This window comes from Acipenser ruthenus, chromosome 47 (genome assembly GCF_902713425.1).
Source record: "Acipenser ruthenus chromosome 47, fAciRut3.2 maternal haplotype, whole genome shotgun sequence".
NCBI classification, from domain to species: domain Eukaryota; kingdom Metazoa; phylum Chordata; class Actinopteri; order Acipenseriformes; family Acipenseridae; genus Acipenser; species Acipenser ruthenus.
In genome coordinates, this window is record NC_081235.1 from 7366619 (window position 1) to 7379291 (window position 12673).

General features: G+C 43.4%; 3 protein-coding genes across 4 annotated transcripts; 1 reads left to right on the top strand and 2 right to left on the bottom strand.

Moving 5' to 3' along the window:
* Positions 1-240: 240 nt before the first annotated feature.
* LOC117401497 (NADH dehydrogenase [ubiquinone] 1 alpha subcomplex subunit 11) lies at positions 241-2237 on the bottom strand. Its single transcript, XM_034002258.3, has 4 exons — positions 2080-2237; positions 1528-1620; positions 879-1001; positions 241-451 (listed from the first exon to the last, which is right to left on the bottom strand). The coding sequence occupies exons 1-4, from the start codon at positions 2156-2158 to the stop codon at positions 339-341; spliced, it is 408 nt and encodes a 135-aa protein (XP_033858149.1). The 5' UTR covers positions 2159-2237; the 3' UTR covers positions 241-338.
* Positions 2238-3104: 867 nt separating this feature from the next.
* Positions 3105-8051, top strand: LOC131721039 (vimentin-type intermediate filament-associated coiled-coil protein-like). The gene is made up of 2 exons (XM_059014011.1): positions 3105-4027; positions 4930-8051. The coding sequence occupies exons 1-2, from the start codon at positions 3837-3839 to the stop codon at positions 5288-5290; spliced, it is 552 nt and encodes a 183-aa protein (XP_058869994.1). The 5' UTR covers positions 3105-3836; the 3' UTR covers positions 5291-8051.
* Positions 8052-8891: 840 nt separating this feature from the next.
* LOC131721038 (la-related protein 6-like) lies at positions 8892-12549 on the bottom strand. 2 transcript variants are annotated; one of them, XM_059014010.1, is made up of 4 exons: positions 12445-12549; positions 11520-11692; positions 10955-11168; positions 8892-10641 (listed from the first exon to the last, which is right to left on the bottom strand). In XM_059014010.1, exons 2-4 carry the CDS (start codon positions 11654-11656, stop codon positions 9523-9525), a joined length of 1470 nt encoding a protein of 489 aa, XP_058869993.1. In that variant the 5' UTR covers positions 11657-11692; positions 12445-12549; the 3' UTR covers positions 8892-9522. The 2 variants fall into 2 exon arrangements, with proteins under 2 accessions (XP_058869993.1, XP_058869992.1); XM_059014009.1 differs by lacking the exon at positions 12445-12549 and adding an exon at positions 12292-12408.
* Between the last annotated feature and the right edge of the window lie 124 nt (positions 12550-12673).

A 12673-nucleotide genomic window follows, 5' to 3' on the forward strand; every position in this document is an offset into this window, starting at 1 on the left:
AAATCATCCCCTAAAGGTTTGCTGTATAATCCTTGCACTAGCGTAGATACAAACTGTCTTAATCAGAAGTTGTTATCTCATATTGTGTTCTAGCAGTATTTGCACTTACTGTAAACTACACTGTATTTAAATGTTGTTTTTGCACTGTAACCTTGTCTTGCCCTGCAGCAGCTGCAAGTCGCCTTGGATAAAGGCGTCTTCCAAATAAACTAATAATAATAATTACAGATTATTACTGTATTACCTTTAATAGATTTTTTATTTTAAACTTTATTTAACAAGAGATATTTTAGCAATGTACAAGGTTATGCGAGGATTGTGTAGGTCAGTGTGAGAGTTTAAAGCCTGGGCGCTCCCGATATCCTCCAGCCTTCCTTCTTCCCAACCTTGGTAAGGGCTGCTAGTGCACCCAGTCCCAGGCAGGCTGTGGTGCCAGTCATGTAGCTGTGAGCTGCAGACACAAGAAATACATTCAAAGTTTTATAGAGATTAATGCAGAGTTAATGAAAAGACTATAAAACTATGACTGAGTGCAGCTGTGCAAAGCATGCGCTTATCTGGCTGCTAGCAGGGAAAGAATGTTTTATTGCCTAAGAGTCTCAGTAAAACTGACAGGCACTTGGAGGTGCATTTGAGAAGCATCAAGATCCTCCATAAACACGTCATGCCCGATGCTTCTTCCACAAACTGGTAACTGATATCATTGCTTAATAACTAACTCATTATCGTGTTTCCTTACACTAGCAGGCTGTAGTGCGTTTACCTAGCTTCAATCTCCAACCATAACACACAGTTTTCTGTCCAAAGCAGAGACGAAAGTCAAGAGCTGGACAGAGTTTGGATGGGAGGAGAAAGGCGAACCCGACTGATTTACTTACTCCGGACTCCAAGAAAGATCCCAGACGCACAGCCACCGACGAAATAATTCAAGGGGTCATCGGGCGTCTCGCGAGCCTGCGCGCTCAAGCAGGTGGTGATCCCGAAGATCGCCCCCAGAGACGCTGCAGGAGAAATGGCACAGCACGATTCAGGCACGGCATTCCCTTTCGTTCGTTCGGTTTTTATTCGCAGCTGGAGGAGCGCGCAGTGTCGTTTGAATACCGAAGCGCTGCTCCGTCCTGAATTTCAGCGGCACGTCACTGGATTTGAATGGACACAAAGGCACATTCTAGTCCCGGTCAGCACTGAAGTGCGATCACACAGACGTACCTAGATATACCCACCCACACACATAAAGGAAAACCATAGAAAGACTATTCTACAGGTAGAAGCTGAACTTGAAAAATGATGTCATTCCTAAAGCCAGGAAATGGAACTAACCCCCTTGCATTGCAGTTTCAAATAGCTTAATAAGACACATTAGACATTGTACTCCCTCATCCCCAATTAGGCGCACAGTGAAGCCGGCAACAGATCAAAGCCCTATTCAGCCGTTACCATTCCTGTATGTGCACCAAAGACGAGGTGCCGTGTCAGGGAAGAGGAAAGGAGAAAAGGGTCTTCAGGGAAGGAAGGGATGACACTCACCCATAGCGATGGTGCCTGTGGCTGTTCTCTGCACAGCCTGAATGGCAGAGTCGGGCTGGAACGCTGCAATGTGAAAGGCCGAGCCAACCAGCCCTAAGCAGAGACAAAACAACACGAATAAATAACACACAGGGGTGGAAATAAGACCCCCATTGCATGGCAGTTTGCTCCATTTACTGCGAGTTCAATAAGAAGACTCTTGTTACCTTACACTGCGGCTAAACAAGCTCGTAAGAAGTCTTATTGTCATCCCTGACTAAGTACTGGTAAGCGTGTTTGTATCTGTTGAAAACCAGTTATTCGGGTTATAATGTCACAACAACGCAGTCACGGTCAGCCTACTCGGGACAGAGTGGATTTCAAAAGTCTGTTCACGCTATCAAGCTTGCGAGGGTCCGGTACCAAAGTAACACAGCCGCTATTATTATGAACAACCTGCCTTTGCCCGCTCTGGTGTGCAGTCAGAAGCACAACACGGGCCCCGTTTCTACTTTGGCACTGTTGCAATCCCAATGCTTGCGATCGTTTTCAAGATGGGTGAGCCTCACTCACCCACGGCTGTCGCCAGCTTTGTGGTGATCCATGTCTTCTCTACGCAGTCCTTCCCATCCTCCAGATCCCAGTAACCCATCTTGGAACCGAAAACTGCAAGGGCACCGCTACGGGGCACCACTTACCGCGAGATACCGCGAGATCCTGCGGGCTCGTCAAAAACTTTATTAACACATGTCCTGAGAGCAAACACACAGGAGTGTAAACGCGGAACATTTGCCACAAGAGGGGTGTTCGAGCAATGACGTCATCATTTTCGTAACTTTAGTTTGGTTCTAAATATGCATGTGTGTTTGTATGTATATTAAAATATATGTGTATTTGTACAGAAATTAGAAGAGTCCAATAAACACGCCCAGTGATTGCGCATGTGCAGTAGTACAGTGTGCGCACAGTGTTACAGACTTTGACGCTTTTGAGACGTACGGTATCGTGTTTGTCTTGAAAGTTCCAGAAAAAGATTAGGGGAGAAATAAGGTGTTTATAATGTATCACCGGTACTTACAGTCTAAGATCTCAGGCTGTAATTCAACAGTTCCTAACGTTGGAACGGAATGTTTAAAAAAACCGTCATTCCGAATTCTTGCTCCATGGTCTTGGAATAAACTTTAGGAAGAACTGAAACTGGGTGTTCTGGTATCTCTAAAGAGGTTTTAAATAAATAAACATATCCGAGTAGCTGAGACTTTTTTTTTTTGGCAGGTGCTCCTGAATTGTTTTTTTGTGACTTTGTTTGACTTGCATGTGTTTATTTGAATTTGTGTGCGTTTTATGTTGCATTGAATTTAACCCCTAAACCCGTTTTGTAATCAGCCACAATACAATTAGAATCACAAGTCTTAATCCAACATCTAACATCCATCACAAAAAAAAAAACATCAAATGCTTCCCCTCTGTCACAATGTCACAATAACCGGTGTCCTTTCTCTATATTAATGCACTTCTGCGGTGCATCAGGTGACGTTGTTTGCAGTCCAGTTTGTTTACATGATCTGAAATCTAATGCAACCCCTCCTGCCCTCCCCTCCCCAAAACCTGTGTCATTGTGCACGTCAGACGACGCAAATAAAAGGTTTAATGACACCCGCATGCGTGTTAACTCAGCTGTGGCAAGTTTTAATTTTTTTTGCGCAGGCGCAGTGGCACCTCGCTACCACAACACAGTCACACAGCAACGGCAGCTTCCGGTTCCGGTGTTTCGCTCTGTGTTTACAGCTACAGGTTAGCAACTTGAGAGCAAGTTTACAATCGTTAAAAGTTAACCATTAACACTTATCTTGTAATAATTCGCAGAAAGTGAGGCAGCCAGTTTAAAAAAAAGACAACGGGTAATCAATTACGAGGCTGTTACAGTGTTAATTTGGGCTCATTTAACTTGGACATTAATGTAATGCTGACCAGTCACTAGGGTTTGACAACAGCAGGTTGAAATAAATAAACATTAAAAACGGGATCTTAATTATTTAAAAAAAGGCGCGTACATTTTTTTAGCCGTACAAACAAAGCGATATGTTATACGATGCGGTACCTCGTGTACACTGAAGTTACCGACCGTATTCACTCGCACGGTCAGTATAGTCCCTGACTTGAGACTCGTAATTCAGTCCAAGCAGGTGACCCTGTCTCAGTCAAAACAAGACATTTCAGTATGACGCGAAAACTGTGACTAAAGAACTGGAAAGAGAAGCCGGACCGTGCAAGAAGGAACCGGAGGAAGCAGGTCTCATATTCTAGGATAGTCCGCTGGGGCTGCTGACATGTCCGCACCCTCACCGGTCCAAATCAAAGAGGCTAACGCGCACCTCGCCGCGGTGCACCGGCGTGTGTCAGAGCTGGAGCGGCGGCTGGCGGCGGCGGAGAACACGGTGCGGGAACAGGCGGAGAGTCTCATCCGAAAAGATGAGCAGCTGCGGGCCGCCACTCAGGAAATCACAGAGGCCAAGGACAGGTAGACACCCTGGTGTAATCCCGCTCTGTGCTAGAGAAAGGTGCCGGGCACTTTTGACCTGGTTGTTAACCAGCTGTTCATAGTCCTTGATGACCTGACATCAGAAATAATTAAGCTTGTTAGTGTTATTAACAGATGAAACAATATGAACATATATCTCCTTGGTATTATTCTTATTATTATTTTATTATTATTTATTTCTTAGCAGACGCTCTTATCCAGGGCTACTTACAATTGTTACAAGATATCACATTATTTTTACATACAATTACCCATTTATACAGTTGGGTTTTTTACTGGAGCAATCTAGGTAAAGTACCTTGCTCAAGGGTACAACAGCAGTATCCCCCACTGGGGATTGAACCCACGACCCTCTGGTCAAGAGTCCAGAGCCCTTACCACTACTCCACACTGCTGCCCCCAATTCTGATTGCTGCGTGGGTTATGAAACTACTTACAGCTACAGAATCAGTAGAACTGGTAATCAAAACATTGACAACTAACAGAAGAAAAAACGCTTCATCTTAAATTTTGGCAAAGAGCCAGCAGATTTAACATGATAAAGTAAAGCATTTTTTTAAGCGGGGTGAAAGATATGCAAATGAGCGAGTATTAAATTAAGCTCTGAATCCAATTACACTGGGAAGGACGCGAGCAACCGTTTAATAGCAGAGCAGCGCTAGCACGAACACGTGATTCATTCACATGCGGGTGACTTCTCATTTGATGGGTCTGTTCTGATCGCGAATCGACATGCAGTAGATTGAGATGCAAAGAGAATGCATTTACAGTTTGTAAAGATTTTTCAATTGTCCAAAATCAAAATGAAGCCAATCTAGTGCCAAAATCCATAACCACAAAATCTATTACTCAATAAGAATTTCTTTATTTTTGTTTCCAAGGGAAATCACTTTCTTGCATGAAAAGCTGTGCAGCTCAGAGGAGACTATTCAGAAGTTCCAGTGCATCATCAAAGAGAAAGACGGTTTGATCTTGCAGCTGAGACACAGGAGCCAGATACTGAACAACATCTGCAAGAGCCGCCCCCTGCTGGACAGCATGCTCTCCTACATCGCGGAGGCTGAGCGGCTGGGCTCAGTGGCTGGGGGAGGGGACACAGTGATGAGCATGTCTATTGCGGATGAGCTGGCTCATTCAAACTGTAGCTCCAACAGACTTGTGAACCACAAGGATTTCTCACTCAGCGAGGATGACATTGACGAGCAGGACCTGGACGAAACCATGTTTGGGACAACTGTATAGAGTTGAGCAGGCAAGTGAGCAGCTGCTACCACCGGTCATGTATAGCTGTAATCAAAGGATTGCATCACCTTGAATTCTAGGACGTAATTAAAAAACAAAAAAAAACAAAAACAAGTATAGGAACATAATTTAGATCTTTTATTTATCATGTAATCAAATAAACTATACAATTATATTGCAAAAGTCTACCGGAAGCCATAATAGTAGTACAGTATTTCTAGACTTTGAAATGTCACTTTTTTTTTCGTTAAGAATATGTAAGTGCAACATGACTCAGCAGGTTTCATTCGGCTTGATGAAGCAAAATTCATTCATTCTAGAGGGGTGATGCAGAACCTTTGGCCAGAGCTGTAGGGGCTTTGGTACATTCCAACAGCTTCTCTTGAACGGACGCTTAGGGCCAAAAGGTAAGACTCCTGAATGGCCCTGGTCTGTGGCCCATAAGTGCAGTCCAAGGCACACACAGCGGGCAACAGTGTGCTTGCAATGGGCTGCGGCCCGTGCGCGGGAGAAAACTGCCAGCTGCACGCAGCTAGACCAACATCTCAAGAGAAAACAAAAGAAGTAGTCTGCTGTAAGATTCTGTCTTTCAGGTTTTTTTTTTTTGTATCTAGTTCTAGCACACAAAGAAAGTTGCAATTACTGTATATAAATATAAATATCTATATTTTAATACATTTTTTTTAAAAGCTTTGTTTGTTCCACTTAAAGGGGACTTTTCAATTGTGGTGCATTCTGTAGCAATGTGGCTGCAGAAATCTGTGTCGTTACAGCAATACCATTGGTTTTTTTTTTTTTCACTTTGTTTATGTGAAGCTGGCCCTGCGTATCTTTATCCATACCACAGGCTGTTATAACTGATCATTGAAAGCAGTTTTCTTTTTTATCTTTTAAATTGGTAAACTTCAGATCTAGGTCTTAAAAGCACTTGTTTGGTTATAGGGATTGGGTAAAGTAAACTATGTGGTTATTTTTTTTAAATAGTTAAATCTATATTTTTGTTTTAATTTCTTTTTTTTCTGGGTAATTTATAAATATACTACTTTGGGGGGAAACTTGCACCAATGTGCACCATTTTTGAAAATTCATATATATATATATATATATATATATATATATATATATATATATATATATATATTATAATTTAAAGGGTACTATTTTTTTGTATAATATTTATGCTAACAGCAGTTATTGGGGAGATATATATATATATATATATGTGTGTGTGTGTGTGTGTGCACTAAATCTTCTTGCATATTGGGTACCATTGACCACTATTCCAATATTTAGCATTTTGACAAAACAGAACTAAAGCCTGCTGTTGTGCAACTCTCAGCTCAAACACCTCTTACTTTGGTGCTGATTATGAAGGTAATGTCAGTTTAGTACATACATACATACAACAAGTTCACTTGTGTCTAGCGTTCAATGTGTTTATGTGCTTCATAAAAAACAAAAAGCACATTGCCTTCCTAAAGCACTGGTTTTCAACTCTTAACCTTCAGGGACCCCAGTACCAAATATTTAATATTTATCAGCTTTCCCGTCTGTAACTAGAGATTACTGTATGATCTTTTATGACTAAATTAAAAAGAAACTGCAGAAACAGTAAACTCAAAACGGTACTACAAGAGATCTACATAACATTTTGTATAATGTTCTGGTTTTAATAACAGATCACGGTTCGGGGTGCATGAGGGGCAGATTTGAGAACCTGTGTTCAGCACAGATTGTCTAGTTGCTTCAGTGAAGCAGAAACTATGCAACTTGTACCTTTTGACTTTAGTCTGTCTTTTAGTATGTTGCTTCAGGTTTAGTGATTCCGTTTCTCAAATAGAGAAGCAAAAGGGTAACCCGCGTTAACCCGAGGGGTCTCGCTTCGATATCTGGGGTCCCTTTCTAATTCCTGCCCTTCTGGTAGCCTTAAATTGCACCTTTAATGTTTGAAACCTGGGTCACCATTTTTGATTCCGTTCACGGTCACCAAAAACCTGTCCATTCCGCTCTTCAGAGCAACACTGCTAGATTCTAGGATTGTTGTTTAAGCTGTGAATGATTTGCACATCGAATGTTATGATTTCATTTTGAATGAACATCTTGTCTCATTGTCAGAGGGCGGCACCTCGTACATTCTGCATGCTCTGCTGCAAACATAACGAAAGCTGGTCTTTAAAAATGTAATTTTACTGAAAGCAGTCACATTGCTTTGCATCACAACTCCTCATGCACCGGTATTGCATTGAAATAACCCCTTCTCGTTTAGACCCCAGCGAGAGTGTTTGTGAGAATGGACTTGAACAGCAGGGACACACTCTTATCTTCAGTCTACTAAACGCTCCGCACTTATCCATTATAAACCGCATATATAAGATGTAATCAGTGTAGTACAGCAGTGTTCTTTTGTAATTTCAAGAAACACTTCACGCATTAACCATCTATAAAGGAGTATTATTGTATTGTATATTTAAGGTGGCCTATACCGACCAAGGAAGCAAGAAATATTACACATACAGGTCTGAATGCAAACGGTTCACTTGCTTGAGCTTTAATCATGTATGTAGATGCCTTTAAATGTACCAGGCATTGCCTTAGTAACTGGACTGTAGTTGGAAACCATGCAAGAGTGTAGACTGGTAGCCGACAGTACCTCAGACTGCAGTCCATGTGTTAGACAGCAGAATGAAGCAATGCACAAGGTGTTCGGTGGTAGAGGTGTATTATACTTAGGAAGGCACTTCTGGGATATTGTAGAAATGCTCTTGCTGAAAGTAGGTTCTTTTAAGTGACAAGCTTGTTTCAGTAAACACGTATAGGATGCAATAGATAGTTTTCTCGTCTTGAATGTTTCGTAGAATAAGATAAAACACCAAATATTTTTCAGCAACTGCAGATTTTGAACATGCATTGTGTTCCACATTAGTAGCCTGGACCATGTTGTGTTCCGTCATCGCACATACCAGGGCTGGCCTATTGGACCAAGATACATATTTTAACATGACAATAAACAAACCTGATGCTTTAATAATCTTGCCTGTTTGGGGAGGGGGGGAGGGGGGGGGGGGTCATAATGTGTAAGTGTATCCAAATATTGGCTTCAATAAAATACATATATACATATGATCTCTCTCTGCTTTTTTAATCCTTTAAAATTACTTTACCCAAGTTCAGAAATAGTTTGTGGAACTGGAAACCAGATGCTGCCTTTAAATCAGAAACGATTCTTTCCGTTTTAAGAATAAAAGCTTTAGTATCTGTGCCCTACAACATCGCAGCAACAAAGACATTGCAGATTTGCACAGAAAAAAAAAATGATGCCAACTTTCTTATTCTTGCAATGAGGTGCACAAAACGAGGTTTACTGACAGGTTGGATCTGGTCATCCAAATTGTCCGTTTACGCCTCGTGATTCTTGAGTCACTCTCAAAATGTATTTTAAGAAGAAACCATTTGAACAACTGCTCCATTCCTGGTGTACCTTACAGGGTTAATGCATTACAAAAAGCAGGACTGGGGTTTAACTGTTCCTGTACCATCTCTTGCATAGACTTAATTCACTCAGACTCAAACCACTGATCTTAAAGCAAAGCTAGTAAACCACTCTAGTTTTCTGTTCTTGCTACATTATACCCAGAGTACACAAAAATATTACTTGTACATCTTTATTTATTCATCATGAAGCATGTAGGAAGTCAAAGTTACAAAAATGCACAACACAATTTACTACAAAAAAACACTTTGCTCTTGTAGGCATATATATTGCAATTTAGAACAAAGGTATATTTTTTCAAACCAGGACAGACACACAACACTAACAGCATTGGCTAGAACAAGTACTAAACTTTTTGGATAAAAATGTACTGGGGAGAAAAAAAACAAAAAAACAAAAAACGATAAAGAAACATCACCACTCCTCCTATGCGATCCTAGTCCAGGAAAACAAGTCCCTTAGCAAGTGCTACCCAAACAATAATGAGCTTTCATAGATTGCAGTCAAACCTCTACAGGAGGAACACCAATTTATATAGTGACCACTATAATTAATCCCTATGCAGCTATAAATAATTTTATTAAAACAGATTTATATGGAGATAACCTGACAACTTTGGACCTTAGTGCAAACATAATTTTTCCACCCCCATGTGGGGGAAAAAATATCCCGCAACTTGAAATGTGTAAACTGGAGTTCGACTCGTGGACAAACTGGATTCCTTTTTAGTATAAACACAGCCTTAATGTCTCAGCATCAGTTTTCCCCGGCCGATGCAGTTAAAGAAGCCTTTGGTGCCGTCAGGGCCACGTGGCTGGCGGATCAGCGCCGAGGACGGCACAGTCGACTCCACAGCTTTCTTCCCCAGGCTGGACACCAGAACCACCTTCTCCGAAACGAAGGCTTGGGCAGCTGCCATTTTACGCCGCTGAACCCAGGGGCTGCCCATCAGGATCCCGCTGTCCGAGGAGACGTCCACCGACCTCCGGGAGCCTTCAGGACTCGATCCGGACACTAGTGAGGGGCTGCTGAGCTCGGGAGCAGCCAGGGGGGAGGGGCAGTGCCCGCTGGCGAACAGCTTGCGCGGGAGAACGGGGCTGCCAAGAGAGTCGGCGGCCAGGGGGCTGCTGAAGGAATTTGGCCGGAAGGCGGGTGCCACCCTGGGGCTCGCGAGGGGGCTGCCGTAGAGAGCCTGGGGGCGGGCGACCCTGCGGACTGGGACGGGCGAGGCAGGGGCAAAATCTGACTCTGAGGAGCTGTACAGCGAGGAGTCCTCCAGGGCATAGGGGAAGCGCTTGGACTTGCGGGTGGGCTTCTTGGGGGGCTTGCTCTCGCTGGTCTCGTCCAGATCTTCAGACTCCTCGGGGTCCAGGACGTAGTTCTTCTTCCTGATGCCCCGGCCTCCCAGGAGGACCACCTTTATGCCTTCCCTGCCGGCCACGCACTGCTGGGCCCTCAGCCCTTCATAAGCCTTCCGGGATCCATCGAGGAACTCGTACTCCACCAGGGCACAGACCTTGCTGCTCAGCTCCGGGTACTTGAAGGCGTGCCTCTTGAGCTCAGAAGGCAGTTCTTTGCCGGGCCGGAGGATGCGCAGGGAGCTGATGGTGCCGTGAGCCCCGAAGACTCCCATCGCCGTCTCCATCAAGTTGCGCTGGCCTGGGTCTGGCGAGCTCCCCGGAGCCTGGGGCTCGCCTGGCAGGTTCCAGGCCAGCAGCAGCTTGCTGGGGGGGATGCCGATGAGAGACTCCGAGACTGGCTTCCTCCGCCGAACCTTCGTCCCTTCTTCGTTGACCACCAGGGCCTCGGAGAAGCGGAGAGCGTGCAAAGTGGTCTGCCAGTCTCTAGTTAAGTATCGTACCTGCAAAAGGGAGAGCGAGCACAATGCAGCACACTTCTCAAAGCTTCCTAGATTTCAGAAAGGAATTACGCCACATATGCAACAATTGCAGCAGATTACATTTTAGAGAGAACAGCAGCATTGGGCACCACAGCCGTCAATGTAAATTTTTTCCACTGGCCCAAACTGTTCTCAAGAACGGGGTTCTGTGAGGATGTACTGTAGGTCTAGTGCAAAACCTCTTACTCAAACTGCTGCAGGCTCATGGAAAACGTTTGAACAGGGCAGTTTGGCTAAAGGAGGTTCTACTATATTTGTGCTTCATTCCTCGTACCTTCTTGAAGGAGGTGAGCAGCTTGATGCTGACGTAGCCCATCCTGTTCCTCCGCACGTGTTTCAGGAGGAAGGCGTCTTCGGCCAGGCTCTCGTCCGACAGGTAGCTCTCCACCTGGGTGTGGATCCTCCTGATCAGCTCTGAGTCCGGGGGCCTCCACTCCCTGCCCTCGGAAGAATCCTCTTCGAACGTCTCATTGAGCTCACAGGAACTCCTGCCCAAGGAGTCAGACATGCTGCCATGACCCACACGCACCAGGCACAAAGTTACCTACGTAAACTGTCAAATCGACTCTACAGTAAAAATACAATCCCTTGGCATCTACTGAGGACACTGTCCCACTCTACTCCAGCAACCCAGTTGGTTTATACTTATAGAAATTCTCCTCTCATCGCAACTTCTATAGTTTTTGGTGGGGGATCACATTTACTTAAGTTTAACTTGGTTTTTTAAACCCCATAACTCCACTAACACCTACATTTATTATAATAATAATAATAATAATAATAATAATAATACACATTATACAGTCCTAACTAGAGATATCAAATCACCCACCGCTCACCCCTCACAGAAGCTGTCCTCTGCCGATAGTCTGCATGTTCTCAGTGCCGGGGAGTCAGTGGGCGCTCGGGCCTGGAGGAGAGAACCGAGGGGCAGGGACCCCAGAGCAGAAAGCGCCGAGGAATCAGGGGAGGACATGAGGGCTGCCAAAGCCCAGGACAGCACAGCGAACAACTGGAGCAAAGTTGTGAAGAGCAGTTTATTAATATTATTATATAGTACCAAATATATTACTCCATACTGACCTCTCTTGCATACTTCATGGGCACTTTCCTACAATTACAACACAGTATTTGGTCACTGTAGGTTTTGAAATGATTATTGTGCGCTGTATATCACGCACACGCATGCACGCACGCACGCACGCACGAATAGACACAGACATTGACACCAACACCAATCAAGTGCTTATTTAATTAGTCTGAATACAGAAAACAGAATAAAAAACGCACTGGAGTGAAACAGCATTTACATTACTAAAATGCTTTATTGAAAAATCCTGCTATCAAAATAAATTAGACTAGAATAAAAACAAAGTTTCCATATAACACACAAGCATGTTTTTCTGCAAGCTTAATTCATGAAGATACGAAATTAGTTAAAGATGCGCTTGCGATTTTATTATTATTATTAAAAACACGGGTATGAATAATGTTGCAGATCAAGACGATGTCTATTTACACACAGCATCGTTAATAATCCCAATCACGCATTCCAACTCCATTGCTTATGCAGGCAAAACAAACTCCAACCCTATTTCAAACCCGATTCACCTCAACTTCACGCGGCAGGACCTTCACCACAGAACGAAAATACATTCAGTTAAAAACAGGCGCATTGCACAAACTACACATTGAAAGTCCCGCATAATAAATGAGACAAACTTGAGAAAACATCGACTGCTGCTTATAAATGCAATAACTTACCAAGGTAAATATATATTTGTCTCTCTCCACATTAGTCTATTCGGTGTGCAATGATGAGTTTTCAAATCTTACACAGCACTTGTTTTGACGTCATAAAGGAAAATACAAGATTAATTGAATGATTGCATCAATTATCAATCAACAACGAATCAACCTCTTAATTGCTGTAAAATGTGCCGTGTATATATATATCTTTAAATTACATGCAGTGGTGACACGTCTTACGTGG